The sequence below is a fragment of the Diplotaxodon limnothrissa genome, linkage group LG22, assembly GCF_057381915.1.
Source record: "Diplotaxodon limnothrissa isolate DT_005_m linkage group LG22, D_limnothrissa_male_GT1.1, whole genome shotgun sequence".
Classification (NCBI taxonomy): domain Eukaryota; kingdom Metazoa; phylum Chordata; class Actinopteri; order Cichliformes; family Cichlidae; genus Diplotaxodon; species Diplotaxodon limnothrissa.
Window position 1 is genome coordinate 1,453,775 of NC_140616.1, and position 18,726 is coordinate 1,472,500.

General features: G+C 42.9%; 1 protein-coding gene across 1 annotated transcript in view; it reads right to left on the minus strand.

Annotated features, from left to right (window-relative positions):
- Positions 1-9,117: 9,117 nt before the first annotated feature.
- LOC146609095 (hemicentin-1-like) overlaps positions 9,118-18,726 on the minus strand; it is a 29,775-nt gene continuing 20,166 nt past the window's right edge. Inside the window, exons 5-10 of the mRNA XM_085346926.1 lie at positions 17,739-17,868; positions 16,231-16,312; positions 12,558-12,636; positions 11,710-11,988; positions 9,238-9,486; positions 9,118-9,146 (exon numbers count right to left, since the gene is read on the minus strand). Coding sequence (XP_085203052.1) covers positions 9,118-9,146; positions 9,238-9,486; positions 11,710-11,988; positions 12,558-12,636; positions 16,231-16,312; positions 17,739-17,868 — 848 coding nt within the window. The remainder of the gene's footprint in view (positions 9,147-9,237; positions 9,487-11,709; positions 11,989-12,557; positions 12,637-16,230; positions 16,313-17,738; positions 17,869-18,726) is intronic.

Below are 18,726 nucleotides of genomic sequence, written 5' to 3' on the forward strand. Positions count from 1 at the left end.
CTTCATCCGCTTTATCCAAGGCCGGGTCGCGGGGGCAGCAGCCTAAGCAAAGAGGCCCAGACTTCCCTCTCCCCAGCCACCTCCTCCAGCTTATCCGGGGGAACACCAAGGCGTTCCCAGGCCAGCCGAGAGATATAATCTCTCCAGCGTGTCCTGGGTCTGCCCCGGGGCCTCCTCCCGGTGGGACATGCCTGGAACACCTCACCCAGGAGGCGCCCAGGAGGCATCCTTATCAGATGCCCGAACCACCTCAGCTGGCTCCTTTCGATGTGGAGCAGCAGCGGCTCTACTCTGAGCCCCTCCCGGATGGCCAAACTTCTCACCCTATCTCTAAGGGAGAGGCCAGCCACCCTTCGGAGGAAGCTCATTTCTGCCGCTTGTATCCGCGATCTCGTTCTTTCGGTCACTACCCACAGCTCGTGGCCATAGGTGAGGGTAGGGACGTAGATCGACCGGTAAATTGAGAGCTTCGCTTTTACACTCAGCTCCCTCTTCACCACGACGGACCGGTGCAGCGTCCGCATTACTGCAGCTGCAGCCCCAATCCGTCTGTCGATCTCCGGCTCCCTTCTCCCATCACTCGCGAACAAGACCCCGAGATACTTGAACTGCTCCTCCTCCGGTTTCATATGCAAAAAAAATTATTGCGCTAGCTTACGTGGTTGCAGAGCTACCGGGATTTTAAAATAGTTAAGCAAAATGGAGCGTGTCCGACCGGCTCTAAAGGGTTAATAGATATTGAAAAGTTCTTACCTGCAGTGATACTGGATCCCAGAGCAAACGACGACTTTGACATCAGCAAACAGACTTTGGTTTGAACTTTTCAAAACAGGAAATAAGCTGCTTGAGTGTATACAGCTGTTCCTGCAGCACACAGCAGCCAGCTCACAATATGTTTCACCACACTGAGGTTAATGAGCGCTGATGTACAGCATGACATCACCACAGCTGAAATATCATCAAGACATATTTCAGTTCTGCTCTTCTGTCCATCCACAGGTAAATCCAGCTTAGCCAACCAAAGCAGACGAGCAGCTGATTTCTGTGGTCGGCCTGCCTGACACCCCACAGGGATTACTGCCTCCCCGAATCAACCACACCCAACGTAAACTAAGCAGAGAGAGCTGAAGGACATCATTAACACCACATCAGTTTCACTCTGACTTCATGCATGGACATTTGGAGAGCAAAGCAGGTTGTTGCCATGACCACCACGAGGCCATGCTTGTGGTTTCAGAGCACGTGGTGTTTGACAACAGTGCTGCAACCCCGTGCAGCTCACCAGGATATAAGAGGTTTACTTCATGCAGCAGATTTTTGAATACACATGTGGTCATATTGATGTGAGTCATACCTACGTCCCTCTGTGTGTAGAAGTCCCAGACCCCCCTGTCCTCCTCCACCTGTTCCATGGAGAGCATGGGATTCATGGGTTGTTCTCCAGATGCCTCAAATTCTTCAGCTGACTCCTTTCGATGTGGAGGGCCTTTGGCTCTGCTCAGAGCTCCTTCCTGTTCCTCATCCTGTCTCTAAGACTGAACCACAAGCAAGGAGTACTCGCACATGCTGGGGTCAAAGTTCAACTGGTTTCAACTTTGACCACTGAGTGCTGTGACGTACCTTCGTGTGACCAATAGAAACAAACCATACTGCTGCACTAAGTTCAAGCACACGCTGAGGTTCAGTGAACAGTTTTGGGGGACGTGTTGTGCTGACGACACACTCGTCACCAGGCAGGATAGCTACACAGCTTTCTTCTTTTTGAGTGAGCGACGCGTGATTTTACTAAACATTTGAACACAATACAACACAAACTCTCATAGAGGATGTTGGAATTGATATTATATTGGAATTAATTGATATAAATATATTTATCCCACATCGTTTTATTGATTTATTGATTTTTACATGGAAACTGAAAGTATGGAATCATCTTTGCTCCAACAGATTCAACAGCACGTCTCTCTTTAGTTTCATTTACAATCTCGTTTTATATGGGGGCAAAAAATTGAAGGATACATGAACTTCTTATTATATACATATAAAAATACAATTACATACACTTTTACAGTAAAACATTGAGACAAACCAATATTTTCGACTGGTCCATCAGATAAAGTTAAACCGGTCTTGGTGATTTGGGCTTCTGCAGTAAGACGTACGTGCTGTCAGTCAGCTGCTCTGAACCTTTGGGGGCAGAAAATGAAGAAATCTTTGATTATTTTTGTGATGGGAATGAAAATAACAAGTTTGACGGTATGAACGTGGATGAACGTGGAGGAAGGTGGATGAAGGTGGAGGAACGTGGATGAAGGTGGATGAAGGTGGAGGAACGTGGATGAACGTGGATGAACGTGGAGGAAGGTGGATGAAGGTGGAGGAACGTGGATCTCAGTGTAAATGTTTGTTCAGAGAATTCTTAAAGTTACCTTTTTGATTTCCACCACTGAAAGACTCACCGACCGAAGAATAAGGAGAATCTGCAGGATCAGAGTCATGAATGAATACAGTTTGTAAACTGCTGTGAGAGTTTGTGTGTTTGTTTGTGTGTTTGTGTGTGTGTTTGTGTGTTTGTTTGTGTGTTTGTGTGTTTTTGTGTTTGTGTGTTTGTTTGTGTGTTTGTGTGTTTGCTGTGAGAGTTTGTGCCGGCAGAGTTACCGTTCGTGTTGGTGGTGTGTGGCAGGTGGGTGATGGTGGCGTATGTGGGGTCGTTCTGCTTCAATAAACCTGTGAAAACAGCAAACGGCCTTCATCACATTTCACTTTCATGCTTTCACACAACAAACCAACATTTTTACCTTTTTACAGGAAGCTGTAAACTTTACTGCAGCAGTTTGTAAACCTGTGCACGTGTAGATGACATGAGGTGGTGTATGTGGAGCTGGTAACCATAGATACCTTTATTTCTGCCAGCGTGAAAAGTGGAACCAATCAAGGAATATGTCGAGTCTGTAAGAGGACGGGACATGTTTGGATTAAATAAAGGCAGGTGCAGTATTAGCAGAACGGCTGGTTCAGTCATGAGGCTGTGAAGGTCGAAGGTCAGGTGTTACCGGGCAGGGTTCCAGTGGGTGGCAGGTCGGGGATGGTGGCGTATGTGGGATCATCATCATTTTGGTTTGACGTGTCTGTTAAAACATTCAACAGGATGTTGTGATCAGATTTTAAGGTTGCTTTAACACACAGTCAGGTTCTTTCGAAGTTGGAGACGTAAGCTTGGGCACACCTGCAGCTCGGCTGCTATCACACCTGCCAAAAAGTAGTGTTTGTTTGGTTTCTCTTTATTTTAAAACCCTCTTCTAATGCTCAGGTTGCATTATGAGTAAGTGTTACAGCCCAGTAACTTTACTGTTCCCATGTTAGCTTCATCAGACTCACACATACACAACGGTGTCAGCGGGGAACAGTAACCTAGTGAGGAGCAGCTTTTTTCTGCTGGCTGGCTTTGCTTTGTTATGAGATGAACGTATATTAATATATTCTCTACGTGTGTCTCTTTGTATGAAAGGTAGAATTAAAAGAACAACCATGCAGCTGTACCTTGCAGCTCTGTCATGCAGTGTGCCGATCGCGGTCCAGCTCCTAAGAAAAAACACTGAATTACTTCTCAGTTCTTGTAACATGAAGTTTTACAGTCACACGAGGTTCTGTTTGTCACCCGAGGCCTGAACAGGAAGCTGCTTCAACACACCCAGCGTATCTTTTTATCTGGATTCATTATCTAACATTGGTGATCAGACGCCCCGACTACAGAGCAGATTTCCAGTCATATCCTGGGTAAATCACCATGGTAACTTGTGCTGTGCTCAGGAGCATGATTCGAGATCAGAGAGCGATTGGAGTTTAGAGATCAGTGGGCATGACATCACCACCTACAGACCAATCAAATTGAATCAGCATTCCTGGACACCAAGAACACCTGATTAATCAAATTAACTTCACTTTGTGACAAATTGAAGAGATTTTTTTCTCCTTTATCAGAACTTTTAATATTTGAATGGATTCAGTTTAAAGTGTCAGAGCTCCAAAGTGCAGCTGTCACCTAGAAATCAATGCAGCACTGAAGATGCATTTTTAAAATAAATTACTATAAATTATAAAATATTTATTTATTCTGTGCACTAAATCACCAGATCAGCGATTAATGATCAGGTGTTGGCAACAATGCTAAATCTAATCAATTCTAAATCTGCAGTGAACCAAAAGGAAAGAAAGAGTAAGAAACCTTGTAAAGGAAACTTGTGTCTGGTGTCTAACGTGTGAGCTGTTAGCAGGTAGTTGTTCCTTTTCCTTTTCCTTTTTTAGAAAGAATGGAAACAGATTAAAGACAAGAAACTGAACTTGACCAAAAGCTGAAACAAAGATGTGAGAATTATCAGGAGAAGAGTCTCAATGAATGAATGAGTAAAGAGTCTGAACCACGACACCATCTGTTTTAGATTCTGGGGTCTGTTCTTCGTACCGCGCTAAGTGAGTTAGCTGGATGAGATTGTTGACGATTTCGCGTGATCCTGGATCGTTCGGTTCCCCGAAGCTCATCCGGGACTTGCTGTCATAGCAACAGAGCCGTAAGCGTAAACCTGCTCGGGAGCAGGTTTACTTTATGTAAACAGGATTAGATCGCGGCCACGCAGGTATGTCCGCTTCATTTATACGAAAGCAACAGCGATATTCCACCACTGTTTCACCATAAATAAATAACATCAATGTAACTAAAGATAATGCAGCACTTGATCCTGTTATTGATGTCACACAGATACATACAGGTCATTTCCTAAAAAAGGGAAATGTACTATTAATCATTCTATTACATGTATGTGATTATTACAGATGTAATTCATATTTCAGAGTAGTAATAGTAAATTACTTCGTGTAATCAAGATGAGAGACCACGGCTATAAAAGCGAAGGTGGATTTGGGAAGCCTGTCGCAGCCATGTCCTGTCCGTATACGCGAGCCACCCATTGCGGAAGGTGCAAGATTGATAAGGAGAGTCCTCAGAATTCAGCGTATATTGCGGGATAGACAGGATCCTTTAGCTCAGCGCGACAGTGTGCTCATAGAGAGATATCGATATTCCCGTGAGGGTATTATTTACTTAACCAACTTGTTGACGAGGGGGTGCAGGACCACCACCTGTCTTTTTGTGCTCTGCCCTTTTCTTGGTTGCTGTTATGAACAAACAGATTATTTCAGGGTCTCTTTTCAAGAGACTAAAATCAATATAAGTGATAAATTTTACCATTCTGTAGGATATTCTTATTTCACTTTTACTTGTTCCCATGTTCTAGTGGGTCCTGTTGTGGCTCTAATGTGAAAGAGGATATAATGTAATATAATATAATATAATATTAGGGCTGAACGATATATCGCATTTGCGATAATATCGCGACATGATCAAGTGCAATTTTCTAACCGCAAAGGCTGCGATTATACTGCGATTATATTATACAATTCATGGGCTGCATCCTCCTGAGGCCGCATTTGTAGACCGATTACGTCACAGCGACGCGCCGAAGGCTGTCCAAATTACTACCATATCCCAGAATTCATAGCGCGGCCCAGCCAAACTCCAGTTTCCAGCAATGGCGGCCGCTACTAAGTTTTAAAATTACTCTTATTATTCTTTCTGGGTCACAAAATAAACTTTTAACATATTTTCAGGCGAGAAAGTAGTTGTGTAAACATCAAATATCTGCTCGGTTTATCAAGATATCCCATATTTGCAAAAGTGCTTCGACGTTTTCAGAGGCGTCTGCTACCCACCAGCTCGACAGCTAGCCGGGAGCTCGAGGGTTACTGATGCGGCCGAGAACGGCACAACTCCCGGCACATCATTTTCAGATCACCGCGGAGTTTCGCTGCTCGGGTTAAACGTAATATATAAGTCACTTAGACAACCTAAAAATGTTATTGTTGGGCTTTTTTCAGTGTTTTGTTTGTTCGTGAGTAAATCGGTTTGGCTGAGATTAAAGTTATTAGATTAGATAAAATAAAACTTTATTAATCCCCCGGGTGGGTTCCTCCTTGGTTTTCACACAGCTGACTAAACGTCAAACAGAAAACTTATTAAACAGAAGTATGAGACAGTCGAGAATTTACACCAGTGTCTGGTTATATTTTAGATAGCAAGAAGCAGACGGCCGAGTTTATTAAACTCCACCGAGACAGCGGTGACGCTAATCAGAACTAGACCGTCCAATTTCACGCCTTTAAACTTTAAAGGCGTGTTTGTGTGTGTGTTTATACAATTGCTATTATGTTTGCACTTTATGTGTAATGTTACTGACTGCAGAGATCAGTAAGATGTGTGTATTTTTTATTTATTAGTTTTATTTATTTAATATTATTTTTTAATTGAATGACTGTCTAGTAGTTCACAGATGTCGAAAAACTGAGTGTGGTAAAGCCACTGATTTTTTTTATGTATATTTCTGCAATCTGCACATTGTACTGACTTTCATTTTAATGTTTACACCAGGGTTCCTTGTCAGCACTTTATGCTCAGATGTTTGTAAGCTAAAAATAAACTATTGTGTATGTTCAAATATACTGTTGTGATTGAAGAAGTTAAATAAAAATGTCAGTCATCAATTCATGCATCACCTCATGTCATCATAACAGAGGTCTGTCTTCCAGGAAAGAACAGTTTAAAATTAATGTAATATAGTATTGGCCATACTATATGATGTATTGCTTGTCTTTGTTTAATAATACAGAAGACAAAGACCTTAAAAAATAATCGCATATCGCATCGCAATCGCAATATTGGGGCAAAAAATCGCAATTAGATTATTTTCCATAATCGTTCAGCCCTATATAATATAATATAATATAATATAATATAATATAATATCATAAATTTACCCTACCGCCTACTGGTGTTGGCCAGAGGGGCCGATGGCGCGATATGGCAGCCTGGCTTCTGTCAGTCTGCCCCAGGGCAGCTGTGGCTACACCTGTAGCTGCCTCCACCAGTGTGTGAATGTGAGAGTGACTGAATAGTGGCATTGTAAAGCGCTTTGGGTGCCTTGAAAAGCGCTATATAAATCCAATCCATTATTATTATTATTATTATTAAATTACTTACGAGTTTAATTTGTCAGCAACTTCCTGCCAGCCCTCTCTCCTTGCTTTTGCAGCCTTTGCAGTGTTCCCTTGCGTTTTAATTAAACTCTGAAACTCCTGAAATCCCTCACTCAAGAGTTCTTGCTCTGCTGCCGAAAAATACTGAGCGCGCTCCTTCGACATTTTCGCCGACCAATCAAAGGGTTGCCGATCAATGTTTCTACTATCGATGCGTAGCCCCTGTTGGGCCACCCAGTGATCTCTCATTACTTCATCCAGCTGTACTAATCGTCAACAACAGGTGTGTTCGGAGAACCAGAATAGCGAGCTCAAAGTTAGCGCGATGATTTGATCTTGGATGTAGTGAGCGAGGTACGAAGAACGGACCCCCGGTCCCGTTCTGCTTTACTCACCTCGTCTTTTAAACCTGCGTCTCCAAATAAAATAGACGGCGATGATGACGAGGACAAAGAGAAGAAGAGCACCCATTCCTAACTGGAAACCAGTTTGTTTGACTGGAAACAAACATAAATATCATTTAAACATTTTATCTACAGAACAGAACTGACAGATGTTTGTAAGCTTGTGTACCCGTAAACAACAACGACACTCTGACCTTAGTTTGTTTGTTTAAATCGTACCTAATGGAGTTTTTGTTGTTGTTGATTGATGAGTTCTAGTTAATGTAGCCCTTGTTGTTGTTGTTGTCGGTGTTGTTGTCGGTGTTGTTGTTGTCGGTGTTTTTGGTGTTGTTGTTGTTGTCGTCGGTGATGTTGTCAGTGTTGTTGTTGCTGTTGTTGTTGTTGTCAGTGTTGTTGTTGCTGTTGTTGTTGTCTTCTTACCTTGAGTAACAGACAAAATAGCTACATGAGAATTGATTAACAGAACTGACTGTTTACTTTTAATATAAGAATCTAAAGCATAAATAATTTCTGAAACTAAAAACTAAAATACAAATAATTGGATGTTTGTCTGTACTTTCTGGGGTATATATGCATATTTGTGTACAGTATGAACAGTATAGTTTGCTGTACAGATGATTGTAAATACAATAAGAGTCTGAGATGTAAACTTCTTCATGCAGGGGTTTTTAGAGGAACGACTTATTTATGTCTTCTATTGTTTTCCTTTGGCTGCTTTGTCTCTCATTTCCCTTCCAGTCCCTGAACCTGACCATGTTCAGAGGAATGCTCTTTGTTAAGTCACTTATCATCATCTATGAATCAGTCAAGTATAAAAACAAGTGTCCTAACTCAGGGAAGGAAGCAGTGTTGTGTCTACACATATCAGGCAATTCAGCAGAAAATCCATATTAAATTGTATCTTTAGGTGTTTTGTTATTATTTAGTTTTAAATTCAAATGTTTTTAGTAGATAGTGTCTAATCACAGCCACAGTTGCCTTAAGGCATCTTTTATATTGCAAGATGGACCCTGACAATAATACAGAGTTGTCAAAGGAAAATTGTTTTTATATAATGTGATCAGCTTCATGAAATGTATTCTTTTATTGATCACTAAGCAAATGTCTACGTGACTTTTGACTTGTACTTTTGTGTGATAAACAACTAACAGCTTCCTCTTTCTGTAAGAACGTACAGATTTTTTTCTTTATTAAAGAAAAACAATGGTGGATTCTCCCTACAGCGCCCTTCTTTCTATAATAAATATAATTCCATTGTCATCATTTATAACTTTGACTCTTGAAGTAAATTTGATTGGTCACCAGTGAACTGTGGGAATCTTTACTGTGCATCACAAAGCTGCTGTTGGACAGGAGCAGCAGACTGTCACTGCTGTACTCAGCTGTGTATTTGCATCTTGCTCAAAACCTCAACCCGCTTGCATGCGAGTGTGTGGTAGTTTCATATCTCAGAGTTAAACCTGGCCTAACTTTGTCTACATGTACAACACTCTGTGAGACTGAGACAGACTGAAAGCAAACTTCTAGTTTCTCTTCAGTCTGACTCCTATTGAATCGTTACTTTACATATTCAGATTCATGCAGCACTGATTCTGGGTCAGTTTTATTAAAAACATCCACCAGCCTGTCAGTGTGCTCGCTGTGGATGTTTCACTCCTGAACCACAGTGGAGACACAAGCTGATGGTCTCAGTCAGGCTGACACTAACAGGCTTCATGTTTGACGGTCAGAGGTTCATGTGTCTCACCTCTGTCAGATCTCTGTCCTTTGGTCACAGTCACATAAGCAGCTGGTTTCCCATCACAGTAGTACAGTCCAGAGTCAGCAGGCTCAGCTTCTCTTATAGTTAATGTTTTGTCTCTACGGGAAAAATAATTCCTTCTATAATTTATTTCTCCAGAGTCTCGTCTCCATGTTGGACCAGCTGATCCTCCAACATCACCAGGACATTTCAGTGAGATGCTGCTCTTCTCTTCAACTGTGAGTTTTATTGTTCCTGTGAATAACAAATGAATGTGTGACTAAAAACCACGATTGAGCTTGTAAAATGGACAATTATTGACTTTTCTCATGTTCATTATGAAATCAGGGGCCCAAACAAACAAACAAAAAAAATAAAAACAAACAATATCAAAAAAGCAAAAGCAAATAGCTAATTAAAGAAATGTGATAAATGAACCTATTGAGACCTGAGGGATGTGTCTAGATTACGGGGTTAGCAGGCATGTAGAGCCTGAGGCTCGGTCACCATGGTAACTGGAACATGGAACCTGGTTTTGTTAGAGTTTCAGTGTAAAACTGGGAGTTAGTGACACATTTATCATTTAAAGTAATTCATCCCAACATGCAAACTGTGGTGCATCGACACAACAAGGTGCTGGAGTTTAGTTGGTGATACAGAGAATGGACAGTTTTATTTTTGGTCTCTAAACCACAACTGCTATTAGAGTTAACAGAAGAAAGGTTACAAAACTGGATCATCCAGTTTGCACACTGTTAATTATAGAGAATATTAACATTTATTTAATTTTATTTTCTCATTTACATGTACTCTTCATTAGGTCTGACATGGTATTAACGCCCAAAGCCAATGAATGGCTTTTTAAAGTTTTTTAAATAATTACGTCCCAAAAATCAAACGACCCCCTGTGATGTGAGTAACGGCGACAGTGGGGAGGAAAAACTCCCTTTAACAGGAAAAAACCTCCGGCAGAAACAGGCTCAGGGAGGGGCGGGGCCATCTGCTGCGACCATTTGAGAGTAAACACATAGAGAGTGAAGAAACACCCAGTGCATCATGGGAATCCCCGGCAGCCTACGTCTATTGCAGCATAACTAAGGGAGGATTCAGGGTCACCTGGTCCAGCCCTAACTATATGCTTTAGCAAAAAGGAAAGTTTGAAGCCTAATCTTGAAAGTAGAGATAGTGTCTGTCTCCTGAATCCAAACTGGAAGCTGGTTCCACAGAAGAGGGGCCTGAAAACTGAAGGCTCTGCCTCCCATTCTACTTTTAAATACTCTAGGAACAACAAGTAGGCCTGCAGAGCGAGAGCGAAGTGCTCTAATAGGGTGATATGGTACTACAAGGTCATTAAGATAAGATGGGGCCTGATTATTTAAGACCTTGTATGTGAGGAGCAGGATTTTGAATTCTGGATTTAACAGGAAGCCAAAACAGGAGAAATCTGCTCTCTTTCTAGTCCCTGTCAGGACTCTTGCTGCAGCATTTTGGATCAGCTGAAGGCTTTTCAGGGAGTTTTTAGGACTTCCTGATAATAATGAATTACAGTCGTCCAGCCTGGAAGTAATAAATGCATGAACTAGTTTTTCAGCGTCACTCTGAGACAGGATATTTCTAACTTTAGAGATGTTGCACAAATGGAAGAACGCAGTCTTACATATTTGTTTAATATGTGCGTTGAAGGACATGTCCTGGTCCAAAATGACTCCAAGGTTCCTCACAGTGTTACTGGAGGCCAAGGTAATGCCATCCAGAGTAAGAATCTGGTTAGATACCATATTTCTAAGCTTTTCAGGGCCGAGTACAATAACCTCAGTTTGATCTGAATTAAGAAGCAGAAAGTCAGAGGTCAGGTTAAACAATCTGAGATAAGCTCCAGCTTCTTGATAAAGCTCTGTGGCTGGAAAAGCAGATTCATGGACGCCTCTGTTGCCTTGTTTGCAGCACTACTGTTGGCATTTGTTCTTGTAATATTTACAGTGTTTGTGGTTTAATACTGTCTGACTGAATCACACTAGGCTGCATAATTGTTCCATTTTCTGTGAAAGACCACATTAACCGTCCAACGTGGTCCGACTCCTGATCACGTTCCAGTAGAATCAAAACTAAAGCGCCGACAACAGCAACAATCCCCACATCCACATTTACACCACACATTGTGTTGCTGCTCTCTTGTTACAGCACACAGAGACACTTGATAACCACGTTGGTAATACCGGCGATCACTGCACAATAACCCACACTGAAATGCTTCAGTGTGGTTTGAGTTTACAGAGAGCAGAGATAAGACTTTTATGTAGCTGCTCACAGCTGCTCACAGGTTACTGCAGCATGTGAGGTTTACACATGAAGAACATTACAGTTATTATTTTATATAAAATGCAAACGCAGCATTTATTAACACACTGATGTTTGAGGGTTTTTTTTAAATCAGAAATGATTTTTAAAGAGTAAACAGGTTAACGCTGATAAAGTTACCTGATGGGATCACTGTCAGCTCCTCTGCCAGGTAACTATTACAGAAGTATCTGCCAGAGTCTGAGGGAGCAGCTCTGACGATGATCAGAGACCCGTCAGCCAGTGAACTGTATCGTTTCTGTGGATCATTGATGTGTTTTATGTTTCTTTCTCCATCAACAGTGAGTATGTCAGCTCTGCTTCCTCCACTCTCTCTGCTCCACCTCACTCCACCCTGTAGATAGTAAGGACAGCGCACAGCGAGCTGCATCCCCTCTGTAACTACTTCCCGGGTTAAACCTGCAAAACAAAAGCATTTTTAAAATCATGTCTCAGACTCACCGAGTACACGTTAACATCACATGACTCTCTGTCTCATGAAAAGTGACCTGAGTGTTACTCTGTGCTCTGTCCTCAAGTTAAGCTAAGCATCACACCTGACAGAAGGAAGCAAGTTAACTGACAGTTTGTTAGGAAACAGCAGGATATTTGCCGTCCTATGAATGTTTCCTGATTGTAAATTCTTAAAGCTTTAGTCTGAAAATGATTATTTCATTATCTTATTATGAATCAATCAATAAAAAGCTGAACCTCAGGTAAAAATCACAGTTTTTCATGGATGTTGTTTTCAAACAGTTCGTCTAAAACAAACAGAGGATTTCATTTTTAAAACTTTTCTTCCGGAAGATGAAACGTGAAGTTTGAGCTACACTGACACCATAACTCGACTTCCTGTGATCGTGTGTCTGCTTCACACTCTGAACTCGTTTTCTATAATCGTGTGAAATCCCTGAAACTACAAACACCAACACAAATGCACATGTGTGAAAACTATAAAGTATATCAGACATTAATGCAAAGTGTCCCACCTGCTGTGGTATGACCGCTCAGAGCGCAGGCTAACAGGCAGCAGTAGATGTTCACCCACATCCTGACAGGCTGAAGTGTCTGAACTCACAGTGACCACAGTCTGTGTTTGAACAGAGAACAGGAAGTCAGCGCCTCTGTGAACACGCCTGCTCTTCTATTTCTGAGGTTCTGTGGTCAGAGAACAGACGCTTTCTCTCGTTATTATAACCTGTTACACTTGTTTCAAATCCAGTGACTGTAACTAAACTCACCGACTGCTGTTAGAACTCAGACACACAGATACATGATGGAGATTCATTTGGTGACATTTTAGTGTTTTTCGTTCTTCGTGTATTAGACAGAGACATGTTTCATGGATCAGCAGACGAAGACAAATATAAATGAGGTTTGTGGACGAACTGAAGTGATGCTGTGTCCAGTTTAGATTAAAATGAACGCAGAGGTCTCGAGGTAAGAGCCTCTCCACTCCACACTGGAAGGAGCCAATAGATGCTTTGCATCCCTGAGGTGCTCCACGTGTGTCCTGCCCTGACCCTGGGGCAGAGCCAGAACCTGATGGACACATCGTGTCGCCCAGCTGGTTTGGAAATGCTTCACTGCCCCCCCAGGAGAGCTGCAGGAGGTGGCTGGAGGGGAGCGAGTCCGCGGTGAAGACACTGACAGCTGCTGATTTATGATCAGTGGAAACTGAGAGGCTGACAGGAAGTCGTCTACACTCTGCAAGATAATTCCTCCACAGCTGATTTCTAACTGATAACTGATCTGCAGAAGAGCTCTATCTGTATGACTTCCTGTCAATCAGCTATCAGGAGCTAAATCATTCCTTTGCACACAGACAGACTCTTAAAAGAGCCGAGTGACGTGGTCACAGTCATCAGAGATCATAATTAATGTTAGAGTCACACAGCTCATATCTCTGCGTGGAGGAACAGTCATGGTAAATGGCCTGTATTTATATAGCGCTTTACTTGGTCCCTAAGGACCCCAAAGTGCTTCACACATCCATTCATCCACACACACATTCACACATTCACACACTGGTGATGGCAGCTACAGCCACCCTGGGGCGCACTGACAGAGGCGAGGCTGCCGGACACTGGCGCCACCGGGCCCTCTGACCACCACCAGTAGGTAATGGGTGAAGTTGCCCAAGGACACAACGACCGAGACTGTCCAAGCCGGGGCTCGAACCGGCAACTCTTGAGCCACAATCACACCTGGAAAGTTAATAAGAGGAGCTGGGAAAAGAAAAAGTTTCCACCTGAGATGAAACTTTCTGAACATCCAAGATAAAAACATGGAGGCTCTGCTCGAGTTAGAATCTGAAGGCAGAAGAGAAAAACAGCGCTGAGGTTAAAGTGAAGGTGGCAGAAATAATCATGTGATGACAGCAGAGTTGAGTTTGTCAGTGTGAGAAAGCAGAAGTGATAAAAACAGTGCAGCAGCTCAGTCGCCTACATCTGAAGGCACAAAAGGCTTCACTGGGGATTATTCTGAACTGAGAATCATGCAAAGCTGTTGTAAAACAGCACACGAGGTTCTTTGTAAGTGGAGCTTTATTAGTAAGCGTTTGTATTTTTGGTGGTGGCTCAGTGCACACAGTGACATGTTAGTGGTGCTCTGCAGTGAGTGAATTTATCCTTCTGCATGGCATCACCACACGGCTCGTTAGCCTGTCTGATCACCTGTATTCTGCACAGGAGAAACTGGAGTGACACCTCACAGCCTGGCCCAGGAAACTCAGACTGGATATGAAACATGGGCATAAGATTCAGATGGAAACATGAAGCCAGCGTGGAAGCGTTTAAAGCAGGGGGTTAATGCACTGATTGGAGGAGAACAGGTCCTGCTGGATGCCCCGAGACCCCGCCCACCACTGCAGAGCCTGGTTAGTGCCGTGGAGGATGGAGGACACAGTCCATGGAGTTTTTCCCAGTTTGTCCCTTTGGTCAAAGTTTACTTCTAACTGAAACTGAAAGCGAACGGCAGCTGCTGCACAGACGAAGTGAGAAAATAGCAGCGTCACCGTCGTCTATCTTAGTCTCAACACAGAGACCTCGGCAGGTGTCGCATACACAGACATACAGGGAGTGCAGAATTATTAGGCAAGTTGTGTTTTTGAGGAATAATTTTATTATTGAACAACAACCATGTTCTCAATGAACCCAAAAAACTCATTAATATCAAAGCTGAATGTTTGTGGAAGTAGTTTTTAGTTTGTTTTTAGTTTTAGCTATTTTAGGGGGATATCTGTGTGTGCAGGTGACTATTACTGTGCATAATTATTAAGCAACTTAACAAAAAACAAATATATACCCATTTCAATGATTTATTTTTACCAGTGACACCAATATAACATCTCCACATTCACAAATATACATTTCTGACATTCAAAAACAAAACAAAAACAAATCAGCGACCAATATAGCCACCTTTCTTTGCAAGGACACTCAAAAGCCTGCCATCCATGGATCCTGTCAGTGTTTTGATCTGTTCACCATCAACATTGCGTGCAGCAGCAACCACAGCCTCCCAGACACTGTTCAGAGAGGTGTACTGTTTTCCCTCCTTGTAAATCTCACATTTGATGATGGACCACAGGTTCTCAATGGGGTTCAGATCAGGTGAACAAGGAGGCCATGTCATTAGTTTTTCTTCTTTTATACCCTTTCTTGGAGCCACGCTGTGGAGTACTTGGACGCGTGTGATGGAGCATTGTCCTGCATGAAAATCATGTTTTTCTTGAAGGATGCAGACTTCTTCCTGTACCACTGCTTGAAGAAGGTGTCTTCCAGAAACTGGCAGTAGGACTGGGAGTTGAGCTTGACTCCATCCTCAACCCGAAAAGGCCCCACAAGCTCATCTTTGATGATACCAGCCCAAACCAGTACTCCACCTCCACCTTGCTGGCGTCTGAGTGGGACTGGAGCTCTCTGCCCTTTACCAATCCAGCCACGGGCCCATCCATCTGGCCCATCAAGACTCACTCTCATTTCATCAGTCCATAAAACCTTAGAAAAACCAGTCTTGAGATATTTCTTGGCTCAGTCTTGACGTTTCAGCTTGTGTGTCTTGTTCAGTGGTGGTCGTCTTTCAGCCTTTCTTACCTTGGCCATGTCTCTGAGTATTGCACACCTTGTGCTTTTGGGCACTCCAGTGATGTTGCAGCTCTGAAATATGGCCAAACTGGTGGCAAGTGGCATCTTGGCAGCTGCACGCTTGACTTTTCTCAGTTCATGGGCAGTTATTTTGCGCCTTGGTTTTTCCACACGCTTCTTGCGACCCTGTTGACTATTTTGAATGAAACGCTTGATTGTTCGATGATCACGCTTCAGAAGCTTTGCAATTTTGAGACTGCTGCATCCCTCTGCAAGATATCTCACTATTTTTGACTTTTCTGAGCCTGTCAAGTCCTTCTTTTGACCCATTTTGCCAAAGGAAAGGACGTTGCCTAATAATTATGCACACCTGATGTAGGGTGTTGATGTCATTAGACCACACCCCTTCTCATTACAGAGATGCACATCACCTAATATGCTTAATTGGTAGTAGGCTTTCGAGCCTATACAGCTTGGAGTAAGACAACATGCATGAAGAGGATGATGTGGACAAAATACTCATTTGCCTAATAATTCTGCACTCCCTGTAGATACATGAGCATCTATAGCTCACGTAGCTAAGGGTCAGGGGTTTATCAGTTTCAGTGTCAGTCTGTCGACCTCGATGCTCCTCCCTCTGTGCTGCAGGCTGTGTCCTGCGGGAGAGCGAGTCCACGGTGAAGACACTGACAGCTGCTGATCTGTGATCAGTGGAAACTGAGAGGCTGACAGGAAGTAATTCAGATAAATCCTCCACAGCTGATTTCTAACTGATCTCTGTCTGTCTCACTTCCTACCAATCAGCTATCAGCAGCTAAAAGCAGCACAGACGTAGATCCATTATAAAATGTGTGTCTGTCGTTGACCACACGGAGAGTTGCAGAGATTTTTTTTTTGTTACCCGAACAGTTGGTCGCACAGGTGCAACCAAATTTTTTTTTTTTTTTTTTAGTCGCACCACTGAAAAAGGCTGGGAAAATATAGAATAAAAGACAGGAAGAGAAACGAGGCATACACACAGGGGGTAACGACACAAGGGGGAATCTGATAAACTACACTCAACAACCATGAGACAAGAAAACAAGAAAACTAAGAACACGACCCAAGCAACAATGACCCAGAACCTAGTGATGGCCCGCTTGAAGCTGACGCTCCGGTGCGTGTGTCACAAAAATCAACGCGCTGCTTCAGAAGCTCTGTGTCGAAGCTTGATTCACCAGAGTCACGTGATCAGTGACGTCCGAAGCTTCATTTAGAGCCTAACTGCTTCAGTGTCTGAGTCAATGGTTTATAAGGAAGTGAATCATTCGTGGGATTTGTGGAGCGTTTTGATGGTGACAGATAGCAAACCACTGATATTTCCACTGAGAGATTTGGAGCCAGCGAGGAAGAGAGGAGGTTCTGTTGTGTGGGAGGATTTTGAGTTGATTTTGGTCGATCGGGTGAGTTTTCCAGCTTTGTGTTCTGGCCGTTTGCTTTTGTTTTGTGCGTTTATTTTATCTGACAACGGGAAAAAGGTAAAATGTCAAAAAATCTGCTTCCATAATATAAATATCATTAAATAACTTTAGAAACACTTCCACGTGACTCTTTACACTTGATGTTATAAAAACATGTATTTAATTTTTTATTAATGTTAGTCTGCCAATTGTGCAGCAATTTAATTAATTAAAGACTGTATAACTGTGTCACGGCGACGGATGGCCGGTACTGAATAGGACTCAGGTGCAGAAACCCAGAGCGGAGACAGTAGATGATTTAACAGTTTATTACGGTTAAGTGCAAAGGGGGAAAAAAAAGAAACGTGGCAAAGACAGAAAATGACGAGACGTGGAGCCTTGGTGTGGCGTGCCCAGGGGAACGTGGCTAGGGCGAGGGAACGAGGCCTGAGAAGCGGAATGGAGCTGAGTGGGGAACAGTCACACTGAGGGAAGAGGATATAGGAGTTAGGCAGGTAGTGAAGGCAGCTCAGAAGTGGCCAGTATAAGAGCAGCAATTCTTACTTGCAGTTAGGGACCTGGAGTGTTTGAGAGGGGGGGTGATGAAGATCCAGGGGAGGCTGAGTGGCGTGGAAAGGCTGACCTGAGATCCGGGGCTCCAGATGGAGTGTGATGGCAGGAGGGCAGGCAGGTGAGGCACAGAGGGATTTCCAAAATGATCACTAGGTATCCCGAGTCCGGAGGTGGAGTGTGAGCCAGGGTGGGTACAGCAACTGTAGCACAAAAGAGTCTTTGTTAGTAAGATAAATCACAGCGAGAATTTGAAGCACAAGACCTGTTACCAACATGGGTTGAAGACGAACTGGCAGTGAGTGAACATCGATGTGTGGTTTAAATCCCTCTGGCTTGATTGCCTGCAATAGGCTCCAGGTGTGCAGGAGCTGGAGTTGGCCCTGCCCAGGGGTGGATCCCAGGTCAGTTCAGGAGCCTAATGGAAACTCCAGCCACCCACCGTAGACCATGACAAACTGCATCTCTACCAGTTTCTCTGCACTGCAGCCTCCTCTGGGCCATGTGAAGGGATTTTGCTTAAGGCAGGAGAAATGATCTAAATATAAAAAAGGAACAGGTTCGGCCATCGCAGAGTGGAACAAATTCTCTTCTTAAATAAAAATGAAAAAGTTACCTTAAATGCATCGTGTTTTTAATTTGCAAGTTCATGAGCATTTTCCTTTTCCAGTTCACAATCAATTCTACCCCCAGGTCACAAATATGTATAGGAAAATGTCCCTAATATAATATTATTTATAAATACACCCATCTAGCGATTAATTGCATAAGTACAAGGAGGCGGGACCTCACAGCAGAAGCATACTCCATAATATGTTTTACATTATTATATGTATATTATATGTAACGTGGTGTTTTTCAATTATTGTATTTACCAGCATCAAGAAGTCACAAGCAAAGAAAGACCACACCATGGTGCATATTTAAACAAGGAGAGTTTACTGGACAAAATTATCTATAATAGAAATAAACAAAACCCCCAAAAAATACACGTTTAAAGCAACACAACGGCGGCCCAATATCAGACAGAAGTCCACTCTGTAGAGTGGGCAATCATTACG